Source organism: Channa argus, chromosome 3, assembly GCF_033026475.1.
Source record: "Channa argus isolate prfri chromosome 3, Channa argus male v1.0, whole genome shotgun sequence".
NCBI lineage: Eukaryota > Metazoa > Chordata > Actinopteri > Anabantiformes > Channidae > Channa > Channa argus.
Genome location: NC_090199.1, coordinates 4,103,864 through 4,129,350, shown reverse-complemented (window position 1 = coordinate 4,129,350; position 25,487 = coordinate 4,103,864). Strand labels below are relative to the sequence as shown.

At 41.6% G+C, this 25,487-nt stretch overlaps 1 protein-coding gene and 2 long non-coding RNA genes across 3 annotated transcripts; all 3 read right to left on the bottom strand.

The window, feature by feature from the left end:
* Positions 1-4,485: 4,485 nt before the first annotated feature.
* Positions 4,486-7,847, bottom strand: LOC137124597 (B-cell receptor CD22-like). The gene is made up of 7 exons (XM_067499693.1): positions 7,844-7,847; positions 7,519-7,779; positions 7,053-7,119; positions 6,878-6,959; positions 6,608-6,688; positions 4,898-4,984; positions 4,486-4,800 (listed from the first exon to the last, which is right to left on the bottom strand). The coding sequence occupies exons 1-6, from the start codon at positions 7,845-7,847 to the stop codon at positions 4,925-4,927; spliced, it is 555 nt and encodes a 184-aa protein (XP_067355794.1). The 3' UTR covers positions 4,486-4,800; positions 4,898-4,924.
* A 79-nt stretch (positions 7,848-7,926) lies between these two features.
* LOC137124663 (uncharacterized) lies at positions 7,927-14,007 on the bottom strand. The gene is made up of 3 exons (XR_010914000.1): positions 13,566-14,007; positions 8,669-8,893; positions 7,927-8,350 (listed from the first exon to the last, which is right to left on the bottom strand). It is a non-coding gene; the product is annotated as an uncharacterized lncRNA (long non-coding RNA).
* Positions 14,008-21,133: 7,126 nt separating this feature from the next.
* On the bottom strand, positions 21,134-25,132 carry LOC137124665 (uncharacterized). The gene is made up of 4 exons (XR_010914002.1): positions 25,050-25,132; positions 24,836-24,916; positions 21,524-21,610; positions 21,134-21,426 (listed from the first exon to the last, which is right to left on the bottom strand). It is a non-coding gene; the product is annotated as an uncharacterized lncRNA (long non-coding RNA).
* Positions 25,133-25,487: the final 355 nt, after the last annotated feature.

Genomic DNA, 25,487 nt, shown 5'->3' with positions numbered 1-25,487 from the left:
CTGTCCTGATCCGACACTCCCATTCACTTCCTGCCCTGGACTTTTATTTTGTACGTCCTTTTCTCCACTTCCTGTCCCCAATTTATTTCTACAGCTTCACCAGTCATTACCGCTCACAATTGCTTTCACCTGGTTCCTTGCACTTTTAAACCCAGCTTTTCCCTTGGTTATCTGTTGGATCATCGGCTTTGTTTGTATACTGTCTCATGATTCGTGGACTCCTGACCTGTTTTTGTGAACTCTGCTTTCTGTTTGGTTTGAGGTTTGATTTTATTTTTTAATCTGTCAGTCCTTCCCTGTGTGTGGGTTTTGTTGGGTGCGAGTAAGACTTGTTTTCTAGTGTGCTTCAGTTAGTTTATGGTTTCACAAATGTCTGTTTTTCCAGTGTTCTGTTATTTCTCTCGATCATTGTTTCAGTTCTTGTATTAGTTTTTGTATCTGCTCCCTGGTTTATGTTTAGGTTTCTGTGTTTTTGTTTAACGGTTCATGATTGTTAGTTCTTTGTCTCTAGTTTAACTGGTTACCACGTGTTTCTTCTGTTTATCTCCCATTCTGCCCTCGTTAATTTCCTACTGCCTTGTTTCAAGTTAAATCCTTGTTTTCTAGTAAGAGGAGCAAGTTTGTGGTAGTTGATTCTCCCTTTGTTGTTTAAATCTTAGCAACATAAAAAGTACCACATGGTGGCGCAGAAGCACCACTGCAGTGGCCTCTCTGGATCAAATTGTGTTACATTTTTTGTTTCTAGCCCGACCAGCAAGCACGTTTGCTCCATGGGCATCGAAATAACCGGTGCTCATGTATACAATCGCCGGACACTGCTTGGGTTTAGAAAATCAGCTGTATACCATCTCTGCAGGAGCTCTGAAACCTCAGAGTGCTACGAAGCCCAGGCCCCCAGTCCTCGGTGTCGCTCGGTACCGATGGCCAAAGGAAGCGACGGCGAAAACGCTGCGAGAGAAGGAGGAAACGCGACAAGCAAGCTGGCATTCACGCCAAGCTAAAGGCCACTCCCAGCCGCCCAGCTCCTCCATCTATTCTACTCGCGAACGTTCTCTCCCTGGAGAATACACTGGACTGGATCCGACTGCAGCTGGTTCGTCATTTTCACAGAGACTTAGCTTTGTGACAGCTCCGGACACCACCATTCAACTCGATGGGCTGACCTCCTTCCAAGCCGACAGAGACACAGCTCTGTGCGGAAAAACCTGCGGTGGAGGTTTGTGTGTTTATATCAACATGAAATGGTGCAAAAACTCTGTGCTAGTAACCAGTTATTGTTCATTGCTGGTGGAGTCACTGGGAAAAGTTCAGGGAAGCTGCAACAACTAACTTGGAGAAATATGCAACATCAGAGACAGGCTACATCAGCAAGTGCATTGATGATGTCACCATCTCCATGACCATCACTACACGTCCCAACCAGAAATTGTGACTAGATTGCTGAGAGACATAGACTTCGCCTTTAAAGCAGGCAATATGGCAGCCCTGAGAACAGCAAGGGCCAAACTGTCCCAGGTCATCAAGGAGGAAAAGCATGCGCATGCCAACAGGATTCACAAACACTTCCAATATGGAGATACATGGCGCATGTGGCAGGGCATCCCGTCCATCACCAACTACAGGATGACACCACCAGCCTGTGGCAGTGATGCCTCCCTCCCAGATGCGCTGAACAGCTTTTACCCCTGGTTTGAGGTGCTGAATGACACGGAGGACAGTAAGACCACCCCTCCTCCCAAATATCAAGTATTGTGTCTCACAGCAGTGGATGTGAGGAAAACTCTATACAGAGTCACCACACGGAAAGCAGCTGGACCAAACAACATTCCTGGCAGAGTGCTCAGGGAATACACACATTAGCTAGCAGATGTTCTCACAGACATCTATAACATCTCTCTAAGAAGAGGTGTTGTCCGAATGTGCTTCTAAACCACAGCCATTGTCCCTGTCTGGAAAGACAGATTACCAGTGTCCTGCCTCAACAACTACTGTCCTGTTGCACTCACACTCATCATCATGAAGTGCTTTGAGAGGCTCGTCATGAAACACATCAAGAACATGCTACCACCTACACTAGACCCACTGCAATTCGCGTACCATCCCAACCGTTCAACAGACGAGCCATCACCTCCTCCTTGCACCTGGCACTTACTCATCTTGACAATAAAGACACATACGTCTGAATGCTGTTCATAGACTTGAGTTCAGCGTACAACGCAATCATCCCACAGCAACTTAGCATGAAACTGCGCATGCTGGGCCTGAACGTCTCACTCTGCAACTGAATCCTGGACTTCCTGACTAGGAGACTGCAGGTAGTCCAGATTGGTAACAGCATCTCCAGTATTACAACACTAAAAACAGTGGCCCCTCAAGGCTGTGTGCTCAGTCCACTGCTCTTCACCTTGCTGACTCATAACTGTGTAGCAATAGACGGCTCGAATCATATCATTGCCATCAGTTCCCTGATGACACAACTGTGGTGAGACTGATCAGCAAGAAGGACGAGGCTGCGTAAAGAAACGAGGTGAAACATCTAACGGACTGTTGCAGTAAGAACAACCTGTCTTTCAATGTTGACAAAACCAGGGAAATGGTTGTCGACTTCAGGATAGCACAGAAGGATCATGCGCCGCTGAAAATCAATTGCTCCTGATTGGAGATGATCAAGAACACCAGATTCCTCTGTGTCCACCTAGAGGACAATGTGAGCTGTACCCTTAACACCCGCTACGTCATCAAGAAAGCCCAACAGTGCCTCTACTTTTTGAGGAGGCTGAGGAAAGTTCATCTCCCTCCACCCATTCTCACCACATTCTAAAGAGGGACGATGGAGAGTAACCTAAGCAGCTGCATCACTGCCTGGTTTGGGAACTGCACCATGTCAGATTGCACGACACTACAGCGCATCGTGAAAACCACTGAAAAAACTACTAGAGCTTCCCTGCCCACCTTCACAGATATCTACACCAGGTGCTGCATCCACACCAGCCACCAGCATTGTGGATGATCACACACCCTTCATACACATGTTCACCCTCCGGCTTTCTGGAAAAAGATTTAGAAGCATCAGGACACATACATCCAGACTGTTCAACAGCTTATTCCCTCAGGATATCAGATTCCTTAACAGTCAGGGACAGAGCTGACACACACACGCACACACACACACACAACTACTTCACACTCCATTCCACTGTGGGACCATTTGCACTAACTCTGAAGCTGCTCATGTTTCCAAGCATTATTATGCAAACAAACAATTTTTACACATTCAACAAAACTATTTAATTCTAAAATTAGTATTACTAAAGTACAAATTACCGGACGCTATTAGTCAGCGTTGTCTTTTTGTTTTCTTGTTTTGCACTGTTTGCACATGCACCTGTGCACCTTATGTAGTCAGGGCTCTTCTGTCTTTGACAGTTATAGTTATAGAATGTGTTGTCTTGTGTTTTGTGTCTGTCTCGTTGAAGTACTGTGATCCCAGAAGAATGTTGTTTCGTTTCTCTCTATATGACTGTTTAGGATTATAAGGACAATAAAGAACCTTGAACCTTGAATAAGAAAAAAATGAGAGAGGAGCTGAATGTTCTGTTACTTTCAGCTCTAAACTTTCAGGAGGTTCTGCTGGTTTGCAGACCAATAGAAACAGCAGCAACAGAGTCAGATATTTCAAACACTTTGATTATTTAATTAATTCCATCCTGGGGCCTCTCTCCTCTCCTGATGTCGGTGCCACATTTCAGATGGGAGTTGGATATGGATCTTCATCATGTGCCTCACTCTAAAACTGTCGCTCTCTTTCTGTTTCTTTTTGTCCTGTCTTATTGCATCTCTGCAAATGTGAAAGTTTGATGCATTGATGCACTTAAACTGCAAATTAACAGAAAATGTATTTAAATTAAAAAAACAAACATGGAAAGTAGATTTAGCATCAAGGTTCACTCAGATGACTGAGTGAATCAAGTTGTTGTATTTGATGTGAACTGACCCTTTAGAGCACAGAATGATGAGGCCAAAACCTGCAACACTGAAGATTTACCACTAGAGGACAAGGAAATTATATTTTACCATCCTCCAACAGAACATGATAATTTAGTGCTTTTTTTTTTCATTTTTACTTATTAAAGCTACTTATATTTTAAGTTCAATTTCTTGAACATTTGGTTTGTAGGACACAATAGAGCCTGATCAGGAGCTGTGAATAATTTTTGATCAACGCTGATGACAAATGGAAAAAAATCTCTCTGTTGCAGAAAGCATAAGTACTGAGCTTTTATTCTGTAAAAGCTTCAGCATCAGTGAAGCTTTCTGTTTAAAGATGAACTCACAGCAAACATTCCTGATCAATACAAAGTTTGACTGCGCCTGTTTTTACAACAAAATGATAAATTACACTGAGACAGGATTTATTCAGTGAAAAAAACTGACAAAGACAAATGTACATATTTAAATTCTATTAGTTTTTATTACTTCTGCAGGTGTTGCAACTAAAAAACAGCATTGGTCTAATTTTGATGTAATTATATATTGAAAATGTAAATTGTGAATGTTGATACATTAGTTTTAAGTGTATATTCTGAAATTAGACAGGTGTGATGTCATTTCTAAAAATGGATTTGTAAACCCTCAATATTTATATTTACATGAAAAAGTAATATAACTCAACTGAAAAAAAACACGCTTATACTTTGAAATTAAATGTGTCCAAATCCTCTACAGCCTCTCCCATGTTACTTCCATGTTGTTTTACATTCTTCCTCCATCAGCTCGTTCCTACCACTGGTTAAACAGCATCTAAAGAAAACCAGATCAAAAACAAGTGAGGGACTGGACTTGTAGGATCTCTATGAATTAGAGTTTGGCCTGTTTCTTCTGTGCAGGAAGTTCTGACCTGAAATTTTCTTGCTGCCCTGTGTCTTCACTCTGTGCTGCAGCGATGGACTTCAGAGATGTTCCCATAAACATTGTAGGAGTCGGACTGTTGAGGAGGGATGAAAAGATGAGACATACAATATGGAACCTAATCAGGATAATTTATCTATGATTCATTGGTTCAAATTAAAGAAAATGAAAACATTGTTAATCCTACACATCTGCAGTAGATCAAACACTGCATAAACACACAGTATAAGTCTACGATGGCATGTGCCGTCCAGATTGGCTGCACATCTGTATGTTGCTTTCTTAACAACAAACCCTGCCTCACCAGTAAAATCAAGGAGCTCCTCAACCAGACAAAGCAGGCGTTCAGGGAAACAAGAAGAAGCTCAAGGAGGTTCAGTATAAGCTGTAAGTAGAGATTAATACAGGCAAAAAGGTAATACAAGAAGAAGGTCGAGGGTAAGCTGCAGCAGAGTGACATCATAGATGTGTGGAAGGGAATGAGAAACATCACACGCTAAAAAAAAAAAAAAGTAAAGCCAGGTCTTGGATGATAATGTGGACAGAAACAACAGTTTCAACCTGTTCTTTAACAGGTTTGATGGGGGTTTAGGATACATCCTTCCCCAAGCACTCATTTCCCCTCCTTTAGTACCTGGTGTCCCTGCCCATGCAGCCAGTCTCCCTCCCTTCATCCTTCCTCCTCCTCCCCCTCCTCTGTAATTATAACATCCACCACTCATGGTCAACCACTGCTGTCTTTTACAGTAGATGAGGTAAGGGCGAAGCTCTGGAGTACAGGGAAACCTACTGGCCCGGATGGAGTATGTCTGAGACTCCTCAAAGACTGTAACCCAGCTAGCAGAGCCTCTCCAGTGGATTTTCAACATGAGACTTTGAACATGTAAACATGTAAAGTTCCGGTGCAATGGAAAACATCTTGTCTTGTACCGGTGCCCAATAGGGTGTCTGGCTGAGTTAAATGATTACTCACTGGTGGCCTAAACATCACATATGTCTCTGGAGTTCCTTGTAGTCCATTTTCTGAGGTCAGAGGTGAGTGTGGTGCATACACGGATTACATTGGAGTGGAAGATACGTTTGCTGCACTTATCTGGAGTAGATATTATGTCAGGTTCCTTTTTTATCGACTTTTTAAGTGCATATAATGACATGTAGACCCACATACTGAGTAACAAGCTGCGGGGTATGGAGGTAGACCACTCCTTGACTTCCAGGATAACAGATATTGTGACCTCAGTATGTCACACTCGGGAGCTGTGTCTCTGCTATGGTCAGGAGCAGCACCGCTGCTCCACAGTGGACTGTTTTAGCACCTTTCCTGTTCACACTTTGCATAGTGGACTTTAAACAAAGCTTAGAGTCCTGTGACATACAAAAGTAATATGATGATACAGCTATTGTTGCATGTATCTGGGGTGTTTAGGAACAAGAGTACAGGGACCTTCTGGAGGCCTTCAGGGACTGGTGCATTAAGTGCTGTCTGCACATGAACACAGTAAGAAGATAGGACATGGTAGAGGATTTCAGAAGGCTGAAGTCACATATTCAGCTGTTCAACAATTCAGCTCATTGCTGCCTCTGGATGAACAGCATTTAAAGAATAATCTACTGGATGATGTACGTGTCATAACTACAAATTAGGTTGAAGCCTGTTTCTTCCAGGCAGGAAGCTCTAACTTCTCTAACTGGACTTTACCTGCTCCTCTGTGTCGTCTGTCTGTGCTGCAGTGACCGACCTGAAGGCCGAGATGTTCTCATAATCAGGACCAGAGTCTGACTGATGGGGAGAGATGAAAAGACATAACTAAACTGACCTGCAGATGGATTTAATGATATCACTCACATAATTTTCCTTTAGTAAGTAAAACTAAATTCACTTTAAATACTCATTAATAATGTGCTGGTGGACAAACTTAGGAATCATAATATATGTTATTGCAAACATTTAGTCAACAGATCCTCTCACCTCTTTCATCTCTGTGCTTCCATTTGGTTCAGTGTTGCTGCTCAGTTTTTTCTTCTTCCTTAATTGAATCCAACAATACCAGCTACACCCACAATACAATGTTAAACCAAATGAAATTCATCACATTGTGAATAAAGACAATCTGAACAAAACTGATGAAATTGTAACCTTTTACCTTGTAAACAGACTCAGGACAAAGAGAGGAATCAGCAGCGAGACCAGCAGGGTCAGCCTGATATTTGCTGGAAGTATAAACCAAAAGAAAGAAAATGTGTTTTAACAGGAGCTGATGAAGCAGTTTGCCCAGTGTTCCTGTGAGTTCTCACTGTGCACAGCTACAGAAAAACAGTCGGGAAAATCCTCCCAAGAAATTCTATGATGATAGTTCAGTTAATGTGTGTGTGTTTCTTACCCAGTTTCCTAATATAAAGTAAACCCTGTGGGGACAGTTTTCCCAGGCCTATCAAGTTTGAAGGTCTGTTTGAGGGTTAAGATTAATAAAGGGTTAGATATGGGTTTAGGTTAAGAGTAGGGGGTTGGGTTTATGCATTTAACTGTGATACCTAGAGTGAAGGGGTAGTGAATGCATTAAGGCAGTAAATATGAACCTGTGTGTGCGAAGACCATAGACTATTGTTTACCTGGCACAGCTGTCAGATGAAAGATGTTTAACTGACGTCCTCTTGTGTTCTGAGCTTCACAGGAATAATTCCCACTGTGTTCAGGTCTGAAGTCAGTGATGGTGAAGATTTGTCCTGAAGCTTTTGGTGAGTCTTCATTCTCCTTGTACCAGGTATAATTAGCTGCTGGGTTAGCATCACTGCTACAGGTCAGAGTCACTGAACTACCCTCCACTATCTCAGCAGAGGGACTCACTGACACAGAGGGAAGCTGTGGAGGATCTGGAGGAGAAAACACTAATATATATTATCAGGGTCAGGATGATGATCATAGAGACTCAATGACACATTGGAGAACTTTACAAATTATTATTTGATTATAATTTTTATTTTTGTCTATTTCTATATTAAAAAGTCAAAGCTGTGTGGATAAATCTAAAGTTTACATCTGGTTTTATGACTGACAGCAGGCAGAGCTGAAGAAAACAGTAATTATCAAATAAATTGTTTCCTGCTTTTTATAACTTAAGGTTTTAAACCCACATTCATCAGCTGTTGGATGATTTTCAAAATAAACTGTTTCACTTACATTCCACATTAACAAACTTATACTCAGATGCCCTCCTCCCCAGCTTGTTCTCTGCTGTACAGTAATAATGTCCTGCATCAGAGGACAGGATGGAGCTGAAGACAAGTTGTTTACTAATACGTTGAAGGTCTGGATTTCCATTTTTTTTTAACCAGGTATAATTAGCTGCTGGGTTAGCATCACTGCTACAGGTCAGAGTCACTGAACTACCCTCAACTATCTCAGCAGAGGGACTCACTGACACAGAGGGAAGCCGTGGAGCATCTGGAGGAGGAAATATGAAAACATTAATCATGAAATTTAAAAATGAAGTTGAGATTTAAGGGATGTTCTAAATTAAATAAATACATTGTAGCACATAAATCACAGTCTTTATCAAATGTCACCACGTTATCGCCAACAGTTCTGAAGGCTTGAGATAAAACAAATAATCTGGGGTCAAAGTCATTGAGTCTCAACATCTTATTGGAAAGAGATCTCATCTTTCTTCAGCTCTGCACAATGAATCATAAAATACTCATTTGTGTGGACATAGCTGCACCAGGTTTTATGTTATAAAGTGAGGACAGTGAGTGAACTCACACACTGGAGGAGAGGGGAACTTCTCATGACCTTTCACAGCACAGGAATAACTGTCTGTAGAATTGAAGTTGTCTTCATGAGACGGAGAAGTTGTTTCTCTCCATATCTGTCCATTCTTGTACCAGATGAAGGTGGGATTATCAGGTAAACAACTGCTTTGACACTTCACTTCTGCCCAGGTAGAATCCTGACGGGGATCTGATCTGATCACCTGCATCTGGAGATCTGAATCTGTGGAGAAAGAAATTTAACATTGCACAAACCGATTTATTTTCTCAAAATTAGCCACTGTAAGAAAATAAAGTTTCAATGAATGTTACCTGTGACAGACAAAGTGACTCCAGGTAAACCAGTATGTTTTCCTATTGTTTGGTTTGATATGAATCTGAACTTGTAAACAGTTGAGTCTCTCAGTCTCAGGTCTGTGATGGTCAGAGTGCATTTGTTGTTTTCACAGTGATAACGCACACGATCTGTATAATCTGAGTCTGTTAACAGATCCACAGGTGCATTATTTTCCCCCTTAGTAAACCACAGTTTTTCTTTAATAGTGGTAGTTCTATCATTCAGTGTGGATGGGTACGTGTAGGCGCTGGAAATTTCAACTTTTGATCCTTTTATGCCACAGATCTTAAGAGAAGGATAACTTATTCCCCACTCATTCTGAGCCTGTATCACTGTAACACAGAGAAATGATAATCAACATACTTAGTTACTGATTATGCAGCTTTCTAATTACAACTTAAATACCAAATACAATTGTGTGAAAAGTTTTGCATCCTCATTTTTGAATTAGCAATAAAAGCGAAGCAAAGATTTATTTTTTTTAGCCCCAGTCTATTGATTTGGGCTAGGACAAGAGAAATTAATTTCCCTATGTTTCCCATTCCTGATCAGTTTTCTGATCAGAGTAGACATAGAAGAGCTAAGAGGAGTCTGTGGGTATCAAGTGTTTCAGGGAAAACTTACAGCTGATGAAGAAGTCCTCTCCTCAGGAGTTTCAAAAGCTCAGTGTCACTGAATCCAAATCCAATCACAAAGTCCAAAATACCAAACACACATTATTAGTTCAAAAGCATCCAGAATAATTCAGAACACCAATCCAAAAATCCGACTGTAACAGAATCCAAATCACAATTTCAAGAAATATACTAGTTAGGAAGTCAGAAGACAAATAGAATAGGTCTCCAATGAGGGCCAGAGGCAGAGTCCAAGTATACAGATACAGATGATAGCCATAAACAGTCTAAAATGGGGTTAGCCATGTTGCAAAGAATTGGGACCGTACTCAACCCAGAACACGCTCTTTGCCCACATCCTGAGAGCACAGTAGCCGGAGTCCTGTTTCCATTTCCTGGTTTAGATGTTACAATTGACTGTTGGATTGGGGATGGAACATGGAGGACAAAGTGACTGTGATCCCTAGTAGGCGACAGGAAACAGCCCAGAATTTGGCTGGGAATTGGGGACCCTGGTCTAAGACGATGCTGTTGGGGAACTTGATGAATTCTGAAGATGTGAGTTAGCAGATAATTTATAATGCATAATGCATTATGGTGATAATGCATTATAAATGGTGATAATGCCTTCAGAAAGAGGAAGTCCTATGAAGAAGTCCATAGAAATGTGTGACCAGGAAAGCTTGGGTATGAAAAGGGGATGTAGAAGTCCTCTGGGAGTATGTCTGGGGGTCTTTGCTTGGGCACATTTAGGGCAGACAGAAAAAATTTCTTGACATATTTACTTATGGAGGACCACCAGAAGCGTTGTTCTAGCATGAAATGGGTTCGGATTATACCAGAGTGGCAAGACAGTTTGGAGGAGTGGTATCACCAGAGGATGCTGGGTTGAAGATCTTCAGGCATAAAAGACGATCGTCATGACAGGCTAAAGGATTAGGAGAATTCTTGTGTGCATCCATGACTTCCTGTTCAATGTACCCAGTGGCTGTGGCAAGGTGGGCAGTGGCAGGCAGGATGAAGTCGGGTGAATCATTATCTTCCTGGAGGTCGAATTGTCTGGAAAGGGCATCCGCTTTACCATTTTTAGGGTCAGGATGGTAGGAGAGTGTGAATTGGAATTGTTCCCCCCCCCCCAAAAAAAGAGAGCCCACCTGGCCTGTCTGGAATTTAGACATTTGGCACCTCATAAATACTTGAGATTCTTGAGATTAGTCATGACAATGAAGAGAATTTTAGACCCCCTCCAGCAAATGATGCAATTCCTCTAGAGCGAGCTTGACTGGCTGTAGTTCGCACTTACCAATATCACAGTTTCTTTCAGCAGAAGACAAGTGAGGAGAGAAGAAAGCACAGGGGTGAGTCTTATTATTATTATATTAAGTCTGGACATCTGTGAGAGGTTATTCCCTTGTATTTGATGCAGCAACCTCCACAATGATGTGCTTGTTAGTGTCAGGTAAGATCAGGATGGGTGCTGAGGTGAATAGACCCTTAAGGGCTGTGAAAGCCTGCTTTGCCTCTTGTGTTCAGACAAACTTGGATTTGACTGAGGTGCGTTGATGGACTGGGCCTGCGACCGAGTTGCAACCCCTGATAAACTTCCAGTAGAATATCGCAAAACCTAGGAACCTCTGTAATTGTTTACCATTTTCACTCGATTTTCAGGACTTTGCCTGGATGTCCCAGGTTGTTGGTGGATAGAACAAAGTTCAGAAACGAAATTGTGGTGTCATGGCATGAAACACACACTCTGCTTTAATGAAGAGCTGACATGTCCTGGACATGTTTAGTCAGAGCAGAAAAAGATCAAGATATCATCGAGATAGACAAACACAAACTTTTTTAGCATATCTCCCAGAACATCATTGACCAGATTTTGGAAGATGCATTGGCTAGCCCTAATGGCATGACCAGGTACTCATAATGCCAAGCAGGTGTGTTGAAAGCAGTCTTCCATTCATCTCCTTCCTTGATCTGAACCAGATAATATGCATTGCGCAGATTCAACTTAATGTAGATGGTAGAACTCTGGATCAGTTTGAAAGCAGATGATATCAAAGGTAACGAGTAGCAGTTCTTGAAAGTGATATAATTTAACCCTTGATAATCGATACAGTGGCGAAGGCCACCGTCCTTCTTACCAACAAAGAAAAGAAAAAATGGCTTCAGCAAGAGTGAATGAGGCTGCAAGAGCTTCAAGTAAGAAAGAGTCTGTGGCTTCTCGTTCTGGGGCAGACAAAGAGTATAGACGACCTCTGGAGGGGAAGAGAGCCCAGTAGCAGATTTATGGAACAATCAGTGCAGAGGTAGACAAGTGGCCTTTTGTATATGCTTTAGGGACTTTGGAGATGTCAGGATAGTTAGGGTCAGGACCAGTACACTATTTCAGAGGGGCCTGAGCAGAACGGAAAGAATGTTAGGTTCCCTGGGAAAACTGGGGAGGAACCAATTCTGTTGAGAAGTGATGCCCGGATTCAGAAGTACTATGGCAAGAAGAGATAGTGAGCTGAGCAAATTGTTGAGATAACTGTTGAATGCTAGAGATTATTTCACTAAGGACCTTATCATGCTTAGAAAGTTCATTGTGGTCAGACTGTACTGCTAGGGTTAATCAATAATGACCTAAAGATGGTCAGAAGCAAGTCACTCAGTGTATAAAGTTTTTTTATGGAGATAAAGAAGACAAACAGGCAAGTGGATGAATGTGTTGAGAGAGCTTGCATGGATTCCTCTGGGTCACTAGATGGCACAGTAGCTCGTATTTGATTCCAATATACCACAGGGCTGAGCCTGGGAGGTGTGTGTGTCTCAGTTGGAAAAACCAGGATGAAGTCACGGTGAGATGGCCTCCCTCTGTGTCAGCATTGAAGAAGAATGAGAATGAGAGGGAGAGAGACAGCAGGGCAGCCAACAATAGTAGGTGGAGAAGAGCTGAGATGAGTCTGTGGGTACCAAGTGTTTCAGGGAAAATGTACAGCTGATGAAGACGTCCTCTCCTCAGGAGTTTCACAAACTCAGTGTCCAAAAAAGTCCCAAATATCAAACACACAGTATTAGTACAAAAGCATCCAGAATGATTCAGAAAACCAATCCAATAATCCAGGACTTTAACAGAATCCAGATCTCAATTTCCAGAAATATACTAGTCAGAAGACCAATAAAAGTAAATGTCTCCATTGAGGACCAGAGGCAGAGTTCAGAGTCGAAGTATAACAATGTAGTCAGCATAACAGGGATTCAAGCAGATAGATCAAAACTCATGGTAGCAGGAGTTTAAGCAGAGCAACCAGGTCAGAATAAAGTCGATAGCTTAAGGCAACATGATCAATAAAGGCGGGATAGAGGCTGACAATCTGGCAAATAAGTGCACAAAGCACAGAGGCTTATATAGGAAGGGAGGCACAGGTGAAAGTGATCTGGACCGATTGTGTTGAAGTTGCAGAAATGACTAAGGAACAGGAAGTGGGAACTGAGGAGCTACAAAATAAACATCTGGAACAGGAAGTAGAACTGATGCTCATGACAGACTTCACTGTATCACTGTTATCACCTGTAGATTCTTTAAACAGAAAATTTAAATTTTCTGCTTTATTATCAAGTTTTTTTATATTCACTGTGTCTTAGCTCCTGTTCTTCCTATAATTCCTGAAGCGGCTCCTCTTTACATATATGTGCCTTTTTCCCTTCTTGCCTTATCAGCTGTAAGACTTTGGCCTTTTCATCTTTATTAAAGACACTCTGCAGTGTCTGCATGTGTTTCTGCATTTGGGTTCCTGTTTCCTGATTTACCCTATAAGACACTGCTGTTATTGTTAAAAAGCAACTGCATTTATGATGGAAAATTCAATTTTGTGAACTTATTCACAAATACAGGCTGATAAATTAAATTCTTTAAAAATTCAGCATTTCCTGCAGTAAATGTAGATGTACAGTACCTGATACAGAGAGAAGGATGACGACAAATTCACTCGCTGTTGGAGAAAAATGCATAACTGCTCCTGTCAGCTGTCTGTGATAATCCAGATGAAAGAAAACATATTAACAGACATGTGGACAGAAAGTGCATCAGTAAAACACTACTTACATTGGATGAGGACGCTTCTCTGTCTGCTTTTACTCACCACTAAGAAGAAGACAGATGTACAGTAAAGATCCTAAAATACAACAGATTTCCTTCCTCTTCACACCATCAATATGCATGAGACAATGCTACCAAACTTTAAACTCTGACTTTATCAATGCCAGCATAGACGTAACAAAGTATTTGACTTATTTAATCGCTCAAGTACATAAACATCCAGACTGTGGGTTTAACTTTCTCAAAACCTTAATGTTCATATGATTAATTCGTGCATCGCTTCTCATTTAACGCATTAAAAGTTTTTATTGAAACACTGCAGCAAGGTAGTGAGGCTGATGTCTGTTAAAATGGAGGCTTTTTAGGACTAGGCAACAAAATGGCCGAGTCTGTCGCAACTAGTTTCACACTATTTTTTCACACTAAACACTTAAAGCTGCAGAGTTAAAATAGTGTTTGGTTAGGCACAAAGAATCTGGGGACGGTTAGGGACTAAATAAACATAATTAGTTGTTGTTAAAATGTGATTTGTCACATATCACACATGACATTATTCATGTTACTCGACTTGTTACAACAAAGCAGACAAAAGTTGTTTGACACTGGACTCAAACTCTGGTGTGCTGTGGTAAATTCCTCCATACACCCCGAGCACGTCCTTTGGGTATATGCCAAAGATTCCTATGTCTGTATAGTAGTACCCTAAGGTCTGCCATGGTTATATTTTGCAGGACAGTCTCAGTCTCTTTCCTCCTGATGGGTTGGATCTTCTGCCTATAGGATTCTGACATTCTTACTTCCTCTGTCTTTCTGTTTCTTGTTGTCATGTCTTATTGCTATTTGTTGCTCCTTCTCCCTGATGTGTGACTGGTGTCTGGGTTCTGCTGAGATCACCAATTTTAATTTTAGTATTTGTTTAGCAGTTATATACTGTCCTCGCAAAGAGTGGAACTTGTTCTATGCTGGAGGGTTAGCTAACATGGTGAGTGTGAAGTCCTCCAATAAGCACAAGGCCTTACTTTTTTTGAATGTTTAATGAAGGCTCACTCTTCGTTTCTCTTGCTTTACTTTACTCACTCATTCACTGAAAAACTGAACACAAACAACAATAGGAATGAAAATAACATAACATACATCTTACAGGCACAATCCAAGGTTTCAAACATTGAAACAAAAACATGCTGAGTCACAACAGCAATGAGCACCACATTTTACCATAGTTCCAAATTAACGACTTTAAAGCAAAATAATAATGCAGCAACCACAGTATGTTTACAGCATAAAAAAGGGTAATAAACAAAATACTTATGGACAAATAATGTCTAAGGCTACAACGTTATAAAGAAAATTAGCAGCAGGCAATCAGTCACGCTCTGTCCTTTACCTGCTTCAGTGACTCTTAGGGGAATTCTAGGATCTAAACCTACTACTACTAGCTGACCAGAGGGGGCACTGCTGCTCACAAAGCTATTTATTTTTTGCAGTTATAAATGCACTCAAACAGAGGACAAAACAAGTTAACTTGGCAGGTGTGACAGATAGCATTGTCGATTATGACCCACCAATTTAGTAATAATGGTGTAGCTTTACTGCAATTAAAAATATGTACTTGTAGGTACCTGATAACAAGATGCAAAATAAAGTGGTAACAATCTGGGAACTTGGAAATTGTTATACCGTCACTATTTTGAAAGTGAGGGGGACCCAATCTAATATTATGTGGTTCTTGTATGATGCTTAATAGGAAACTAACAGGCAACAGAAAGAGAACTTAAACTATAGGTATATGGTAACTATAGGGGACCTATTCTGTAATTACAGGGTGCACTGCCAGTTTATCTGACACACATCAGAACAGGATGTGTGCACTTCAGCTGCATTCACACAGAATGCTTCCTGCAGAGGTGTGAACTTCTTTATTTGTACTTAGTCTAATTCACTTTTGACCACCACTGCCCCCCCTCTATGTACGGGGGAGGAGATGTCTGTGATGATGTTTGTTGACAGTAACCATACCAACGTTCCTCTTCTGACCTTAAGGAACATAATTCGGTTGGTTTTTATAGCCATCTTGTAGTTTCTTTTCACTTAGGAGGAGTAGAGTGGATTTAGAGCAGGCAGTGAACTTTAAAAATAAGTGAAATTCTTACTTTGGGCTAAAGAACAGTTGAAGTCAATCCGATAGTCTGTGAACTGACTATCGGATTGACTCATGGTTAACGTTAGCACACTGTCAGGAGCTGATGTAGGACACTATTCATTCTTTGGCATTAGCGTTAGCATTTAGCCAGCAGCAGCACATCAGGGGAAGGTGGAGGCAGCATCTCTCAGGTGGCATTGAAAGATTCACAACTTCAAATTGTGGTTTATTAATAAATCGTTGATGAACTTGTTGTTTTGTTAATCCTAATAAAGCAGAATAGGAAAGCTTTTCTCCACTTACAAATCACTTTACCCACCATCTCCCTCTCTCACTGCTGACGGCAGCCATTAGCTCACAGTTCTCTCCTCCAGATGATGACATCCTGCTAACATCTTTTAACACTGCATCGCTCTCATCATTTTCAACTCTGACTAAGGACGACGTATCCACCGTCCTCCTCTCTAACCATCCAACCACCTGCTCTCTGGATCCGAACCCTTCCACTCTCCTTCAAGCAGTTGCACCCACACTAATGCCAGCTCTTATACAAATCATCAACACATCTCTCAGAACTCTTCCGACCTCATTCAAGCAGGCCCAGATTACCCCACTGTTCAAAAAGCCTTCTCTTTATCCCTTGTGGAGAATTACTGACCTGTCTCTCTTCTTCCATTTCTGGCCAAGAACATGGAACAAGCAGCCTTCAATCAACTCTCAGACTTTCTTTCCAAGAACAATGTCTTCTTGTCAACCAGTCTGGCTTCAAGAGGGGTCACTCCACGGAAACAGCCCTCCTGACTGTCTTGGAATCTCTTCTAGTTGCGAAAGCTGCAGGTTAGTCTTCTGTCTTGACCCTAATCGACCTATCCGCAGCCTTTGACACTGTGAACTACCATTTTGAACATCTCTGGATCAGCTCTAGCCTGGCTTTAGTTTTACCTATCGGGATGAACATTCAAGGTATCCTAGCAGGGCCATGTTTTAGCTCTCATAAACTCTCTACCAGTGTGCCGTAGGGTTCAGTTCTTGGTCCTCTTCTTTTTTCCGTCTATACAACATCCCTGGGTTTTATCCTCTACTCCCATGGCCTTTCCTATCACTGCTATGCTGATGACACACAGCTCTTCCTGTCCTTTCCTCCGGATGACTCCACTGTCTCATCACGCATTTTCTGCCTGTCTCTCCGACATCTCTGCCTGGATGAGAGAGACATCTTCAGCTCAACCTCTCCAAGACCGAAGTCCTTGTACTTTACAGTCAGACCTTCAAATCTCTACACATTCCTGTAGCTGCTCACATCAGGTTCAAAGCTCTGTCTCTTGCGTACAGGGTGATGAACTCAACAGCTCCTGCTTATCTCAACTCACTCATTCAAGTCTACAATCCTTACCGTGCACTGTGGTCTGCCAACGAACAACGTCTGGTGGTCCCAGTACTGCACAGAAGACACCAAGCAAAACTCTTCAGCGCAATGATCCCACGATGGTGGAACTCGTTCCACCGCTCAGCAAACTCACTCACAATTAAAAAACTGCTGAAAACAGAACTCTTACACAACTTCCTATGCATTTAAATCTAATAATAAAAAAAACTTCCTTTCTGCTCTTTCTCGAACTTGCATCTCATGAAATGTAAACACTTTTCTGAGGGCAATTTGCTTCGCTGTTTTCTCCTTGAGTTGAAGTTTTCCTGCCTTGTACCTCATGTGTAAGTAGCTTTGGATAAAAGCGTCTGATAAATGACTAAAAGTAATTGTAATTGGACAATGAACACAAATGCTAATGATGTTGTGCAGTTTACTACTTTGAGTTGGTTTTTTTTCAGCTGGAGGTGTCCTGCAAAAATTTCAAATTCATAGAGAGGCTCTCACAGGGGGACTTCAGTACATGCCCCCCAGCATGCCAGCAGGTCCAAACCAACAATGCAGTTGTCTTTATCACCATCTCCCGTCACTGTGAGCAGTTCACTCCACAGTCCCTGTGGAGAGGACCAGGAATCCCTGGCAGTACCCCCCGTTGCAACAGGCAAATGGTGGATCCTGCAAAGCCCACCTGCAATGACACAGTCTATGTACAGTCCCATAGTGGCCCGTAACGTCCTACTGTGGGGCAATCTATTTGGACGGGTGGTTGGGAGCGCGATGAGGGGTCCCTCACTGCCTCATCCCGTATCCATTTTCTGATAGTGGCTCAGCTCTGGTGCGGGGGCTTGGGGCTAGGCAGTCCCTGGCAAAATGCTCCGGCCTTGCATTAGTGGACCTTGCAGCGGTCATTCCTTGGCTGACGTCGGGGGACCACAGCTCTAGGTATTCTGCCTTAGTCTTATAGTTGGCTTCCCTGACCTTCGTGTGCCAGGAATCAGCCCAGCATCAATGTGCCCCCAGCACCTCTTCTCTCAGGGCCAAATTCCGTGGGAAACATAGGTTGAGTACAGTAGTGATGGCTCGGGGCTCCCAAAGATCTTCTGGGAACAGGTCAGTAGGCAATTGCAAGTCAGGGTCCTCCAGGGCTAGATGAATAGTTGTTTCTTCGCAGTCCATCTTTCGTTGAGAGCAGCCAAATTGACCTGAGTGAGATAGGGCTCCAGGGTGGTCAGCCCGTGGCAGCTTGGCCGGCGTGAATGGCAGCAGTTCGTGTCTCCCATAGTCGAGGGAGCAGTGTGTAGTCTGGGTCAAACTGGCACCATCAGGTCGGTGTGCGTCACCTCCTACTTGGGGCACTCCAGCAGTACTCTGCTCTCTAAGACTGTGTGTTCGAATTCATCTATGCTTCACTCCATCTCTGTGTCTACTAGACAGTGGATCCCAGGGTTAGCTTGGGTGCTAGCAGGCTATAACAGGAGGCAAACTTCCAAAAATGGCAGGCCAAAGAGATAGCACTTGTGCTCCATACACCACACGACCCCAAGGGTCTCGAGCTGACTAGCATAAGTCTATAGTTTATAGTTTAACCCTGTGGCAAAATACTTTTACTCTCAGAAAATAAGTGACATTACCTTTAGGTACAACAGCTTGTCTACTTGAAAAACTGTCTGCTGAAATTTTACCTTAGGAAGTTGTTGTTTTCCAAAGTTGCCTTGGGCTTTTTTCAAGGGGGCTTTGTTGGGTTTTCTCTATCTAGCTCCACTGCCAGGACCATACTCCACTCTTCCCCATAAGACCCCAGTACTCCCAACTCACTTTAGTAAGACTCCATACCCCACAAGTCATTGCTGAGTTACTCATCTGTGTGTCCTCTCATAGTCAGAGGGCTTACTACATCTTCATCCCACTTTGCCAACTATGTTCCTTTTAAAATAAACTTATTTAACTGAGTTGTTGTGTCTAGCGCCTCGTTTGGTCCTGTCTCAAAACCAGCCCCTTACAGTACTGTTGTAACTCAGTTTAATTATTTGCCGTTGGTGTCTTTGATCCATACTTACATTAGCAACACAGGTGGCAACGTTTTAAGAAGATAAAACTGATCACTGAAGAATTAAAGTAATGTCTAATATCTGTGAAGGGACATTTTCTTTTGGTTTGTCACGGTTGTTCCAGTATCTTTTGCACCTTTGATGTGGTAATTGCCTTGAAAAAATGTAAAATGATGTGTGAAAGAAATTTAAAAATGTTCACACATTTGCAAGAGATGAATTTCTGCTGTGCTCAGAAAGAGACTTTACTTTATTACGTCGGTCTCAGCACCTGAGAAAAAATGGTGTTAAATATAATTAATGAACCAAGACAACCTGACGTCCCTGTATCACATCTGAACCTTCTGGATTTAAATAGATTTTTATTATTGTCAGGTTTTTCACATTCATTGTGGACATATGTCTCACCTGCTGTTTTTACTCATTTTGTTTTATCTTTAATTTCTGAACCCTTCCTTGCTTCCTGATATGTCTTTTTTTCCTTTTGGACTTATCAGCTGTAAAGTTTTGGTATTTTTATTATTATTTAAGAGACTTTACAGCATCTGTCTACGTTTCTGCATTTTGGTTTCTGTCCAAAGAAAAATGTATAACTGTCCTCTGATCCGTGTGTGATAAATGAGATAAAAGGAAACATATTAGCAGATAAACATCTACAGAAAGTGCATCAAACACTAAATACTTATACGTACTGTATACTGGAAGCAGACATCTCTAAAGATGCTTTTCCTCTGTCACCAATAGGCAGAAGACAGAAATCAGGATGTTAAAATAGAGCAGACTTCCTTCTTCTTGACATCATTAATATGCACGATGCGCAAAATGACAGCAAACACTAAACGTTGGCATTAGCAATGTAAAAAAGAGTGAGAGGAGCTGAATGTTCTGTTCATGATTCTCTAACTTTTGTTTAAGCTCTAAATAACTTTCATGAAGTTCTGCTTTTTTGCAGACTAATAAAAACTGCAGGAACACAGTCAGATATTTCAAACACTTTATTTTATTTATTTCTTCCATCCTGGGGCCTCTCTCCTCTCCTGATGTCGATGCCACATTTCAGATGGGGGTTGGATATGGATCTTCATCAGGTGCCTCACTCTGTCTGTCTCTCTTTTGGTTTCTTGTTGTCCTGTCTTATTGCATCTCTGCAGATGTGACAGTTTGATGCATCCGTTGATACTTTAACTGCAAGGTAACTGAAAACTTGCTTCACACCAATAATATTAACTGTACTGATGTGTGATGTGTTGGCAGAGTGTTTATTTTCAATTCTTTAAATGGAAAACATGAAAAGTAGATTTAGCATTAAAGTTCACTCACAGATGACTGAGTGAATCAAGTTGTTGTATTTGATGTGAACTAACCCTTTAGAGAACAGAATGATGAGGCCAAAACCTGCAACCACTAGAGGACAAGGAAATTATATTTTACCATCCTCCAACAGAACATGATGATTTAGTGCTTTTTTTTCATTTTTACTTATTAAAGCTACTTATATTTTAAGTTCAATTCCTCGAACATTTAGTTTGTGGGACACAATAGAGCCTGATGAGGAGCTGTGAATAGTTTTTGATCAACACTGATGACAAATGGAAAAAAATCTCATTGTTGCACAAAGTATAAGTACTGAGCTTTTATTCTGTAAAAGCTTCAGCATCAGTGAAACTTTGTTTGTGTTTAAAGATGAACTCACAGCAAAAATTCCTGATCAATACAAAGTTTGACTGCGCGTCTTCTCATAACAAAATGATAAATTACACTGAGACAGGTTTTATTCAGTGAAAAAAACTGACAAAGACAAATGTACATATTTAAATTCTATTAGTTTTTATTACTTCTGCAGGTGCAGGTGTCTTGCAACTAAAAAGCAGCATTGGTCTAATTTTGATGAAATTATATATTGAAATTTTACATTGTGGATGTTGATACTTTAGTTTTAAGAGTATATTCTGAAATTAGACAGGTGTGATAACTATAAATATGGATTTGTAAAGCCTCAATATTTTTATTTACATGAACAGTAATATAACTTAACTGAAAAAAAAAAACGCTTTTACTTTGAAATTAAATGTGTCCACATCCTCTATATCCTCTCCCATGTTACTTCCATGTTGTTCTACTTTCTTTCTCAATCAGCTCGTTCCTACCACTGGTTAAACAGCATCTAAAGAAAACCAGATCAAAAACAAGTGAGGGACTGGATTTGTAGGATCTCTATAAATTAGAGTTTGGCCTGTTTCTTCTGTGCATAAAGTTCTGACCTTAAGTCTTCCTGCTGCCATGTGTCTTCAGTCTGTGCTGCAGCGATTGACCTCAGAGATGTTCGCATAAATATTGTAGGAGTCGGACTGTTGAGGAGGGATGAAAAGATGAGACATACAATATGGAAACCAAGAACCTAATCAGGATAATTTATCTACGATTCATTGGTTCAAATTAAAGAAACTGAAAAGATTGTTAATCCTACACATCTGCAGTAGAACAAACTCTGCATAAACACACAGTATAAGTCTATGATCTTCTATGACAAAAAGAAGGTCGAAGGTAAGCTGCAGCAGAGTGACATCATAGATGTGTGTGAGTAAATGAGAAACATCACTATTCAAAAAAGTAAAGTCAGGTCTTGGATGATAACGTGGACAGAAACTGTTTCAACCTGTTCTTTAACAGGTTTGATTGGGGTTTAGAATCCATCCTTCCCCAAGCACTCATTCCCCCTCTTGTAGCACCTACTGCCCCTGCTCATGCAGCCCCTCTCCCTCCCCACTCATCTTTTCTCCTCCTTCCCCTCCTCTGCAACTATAACATCCATCACTCATGGTCAACCACTACTGTCTTTTACAGTAGATGAGGTAAGGCCAAAACTCTGAAAGCTGAGTACAGGGAAACCTGCTGGCAAAGATGCAGAGATTCCAGACTGAGACTCCTCAAAGACTGTAACCCAATTAGTGGAGCCTCTCCAGTGGATTCTCAACATGAGTCTTTGAACATATACAGTTCCGGTGCAATGGAAAACATCTTGTCTTGTACCGCTGCCCAATAGGGTGCCAGTCTGAGTTAAATGATTACTCACAGGTGGCCTAAACATCACATATGACACTGGAGTTCCTAGTAGTCCATTTTCTGAGGTCAGAGGTCACTGTGGTGCATACACAGATCACATTGGAGTGGAGGATACGTTTGCTGCACTGGGCCTACAGTTATCTGGAGTAGCTGGGATGTTATGTCAGCTTCCTTTTGTTTTAACTTTTCAAGTGCATTTCACACCATTTAGCCTCATCAGGAGAACGGACAGCGTAAACTCAGTATGTCACACTCGGGAGCTGTGTCTCTGCTATGGTCAGGAGCAGCACCGCTGCTCCACAGAGGACTGTTTTAGCACCTTTCCTATTCACACTTTGCATAGTGGACTTTGAACACAGATTTGAGTCCTGTGACATACAAAAGTAATATGATGATACAGCTATTGTTGCATGTTTCTGGAGTGTTTAGGAACAAGAGTACAGGGACCTTCTGGAGGCCTTCAGGGACTGGTGCAATAAGTGCTGTCTGCACATGAACACAGTACGAAGATAGGACATGGTAGAGGATTTCAGAAGGATGAGGTCACATACTCAACTGTTCAACTATTTAGCTCAGGCCTGGCCTACGCACGGCTCTTTGCCTGGTTTCATGCGGCTCTTGCATACATATCAAAGTTTGTGTTTGTGTTTTGTTTTTGTTTTTTTTAATGTGCGTGTTCGCTTCGCTTGAGTTCATTACGGTATTTTCGTCAAATGCGCATGTTCGTGAGATGAAAATACCGTAAAGTTTCCCAGTAGGTGCAGGATCATTTGAGTGAACAATTTTTGTCAAGTTCGCTCTCAAAATGGCAGAAAAAAATGCACAGCAAAACAAAAATATGAAGATTAACACAGGACGTTTTTAACAGAGTGGGAGAGTTTTATATTTTTTTGTTGAACGTCAGGCGTCATTAGCGCATTTCAAAGCTTCAAATCTTCAGCACCACTTCAGCTCACTCCATGCTAACATCAACCAGGAATTTCCAAAAGGGACTGAACTTCGCAAAAACAAGTTGGTCAGTTGGAAAAGTCAGGCAGAAAAGCAGATACAGTTTTTTCCCAAAATTTACGAAGCACTCAGAGACAGTAACGATTGCATCGTATCCACTGGCTTGGAACGTTCCGCGGGCTAAAAAGCCACACAATCAGGGGGAGTTCGTTAAAAAATGCCTCAGTGACATTGTTGAAATCTTGTCTCCTGAAAACGACAAACTAAAACAAATTGTATCAGACATTCAACTGTCCCGCCACACTGTTGAACACAGAATATCGGACATTAACACGGCAATTGAACCACAGTTGCACTCTGACCTTCAAGCATGTGAGTATTTTAGTGTCGCATTGGATGAGAGTTGTGACATACATAATAAGCCTCAGTTGGCAATATTTGCACGCTCTGTGTCAAACGATTGTGTGATGTAAGAAGAACTCCTTGATATTGTACCATTAAAAGACAGGACCCGTGGGATAGATGTGAAAGAAACAATGATGGCTGCAATTGCGAAATTTTGTGCATTTGCAAATCTGCCCAAACCGAAACTAACTGCAATAGCCACGGATGGAGCGCCAGCCATGATCAGATCTGTGAACGGGCTTGTGGGGCTCTGCGAAGCCGACCAAACTTTTCCAGAGTTTTGGAATTTCTACTGCATCATCCACATGGAGCAACTCGTGTCTAAATCATTGAATTTAGAAAACGTCATGAAGCCTGTGATGGAAATCGTAAACTACATCCGCAAACATGCGCTTAACCACAGGCAATTCAAGAATCTCATCGCTGAGCTGGACCAAGGGCTTCCAGGTGACCTGCCGCTGCACTGCACTGTGAGGTGGCTGTCAAAAGGCTGCGTACTCTCTCGCTTCTTTGAGCTTTTGGATGCCGTGAAACTGTTCATGACAAGGACTATCCCGAGCTCTTGGACCTCGAGTGGATTATGGATCTGGCTGTTTTGGTCGACATCCTGTGTCACTTGGACAGAGTGAACCTGACCCTGCAGGGTAATTGAAAAATGCTGCCTGACCTGGTGCAAGGCAAGGAAGTCCCACTAAGCAACATGCATAGTAAAAGAAACATGCTATTGTGAATTATTATATTTTTGTTTGTGGGCTTGGTTGAACTGAGTTTGTGTGAGTTTGTGAGACAGTGCACACAATATTCATTGTTAAAAATTACTGGCCTGTGGTCTTAGTACTGTAGGAGTCAATTTCTGTCATCATGTTGGTGTGTGACTTTTACAATAAATCTGGCTGAGCAGAGGTCTGTGTGTGTGTGAGGTTGGGAGGGGGTGATGTTCATGTGTGCCCATGATGTGGCTTTTTGCGGTAACACAGTAAAAAATGTGGCTCTTAGTCTCTGACTGGTTGGCCACCCCTGATTTAGCTCATTGCTGCCTCTGGATGAACAGCATTTAAAGAAAAATCTAATGGATGATGTACGTGTCATAACTACAAGTTAGGGTGAAGCCAGTTTCTTCCAGGCAGGAAGCTCTTACTTCTCTAACTGGACTTTACCTGCTCCTCTGTGTCGTCTGTCTGTGCTGCAGTGACCGACCTGAAGGCTGAGATGTTCTCATAATCAAGACCAGAGTCTGACTGATGGGGAGAGATGAAAAGACATGACTAAACTGACCTGCACATGGATTTAATGACATCACTCACATAATTTTGGAAAAACTTAGGAATCATAATATGTTATTGGAAACATTTAGTCAACAGATCCTCTCACCTCTTTCATCTCTGTGCTTCTATTTGGTTCAGTGTTGCTGCTCAGTTTTTTCTTTATCCTTAATTGAATCCAACAATACCAGCTACAACCACAATACAATGTTAAACCCAATGAAATTCATCACTTTGTGAATAAAGAAAATCTGAAGAAAACTGATGGAATTGTAACCTTTTACCTTGTAAACAGGCTCAGGACAAAGAGAAGAATCAGCAGCGAGACCAGCAGGGTCAGCCTGATATTTGCTGGAAGTATAAACCAAAAGAAAGAAAATGTGTTTTAACAGGAGCTGATAAACCAAGTTTGAAGGTCTGTTTGAGACTTAAGACTTATTTAGGGTTAGATATGGGTTTAGGTTAAGAGTAGGGGGTTGGGTTTATGCATTTAACTGTGATACTTAGAGTGAAGGGGTAGTGAATGCATTAAGGCAGTAAATATGAA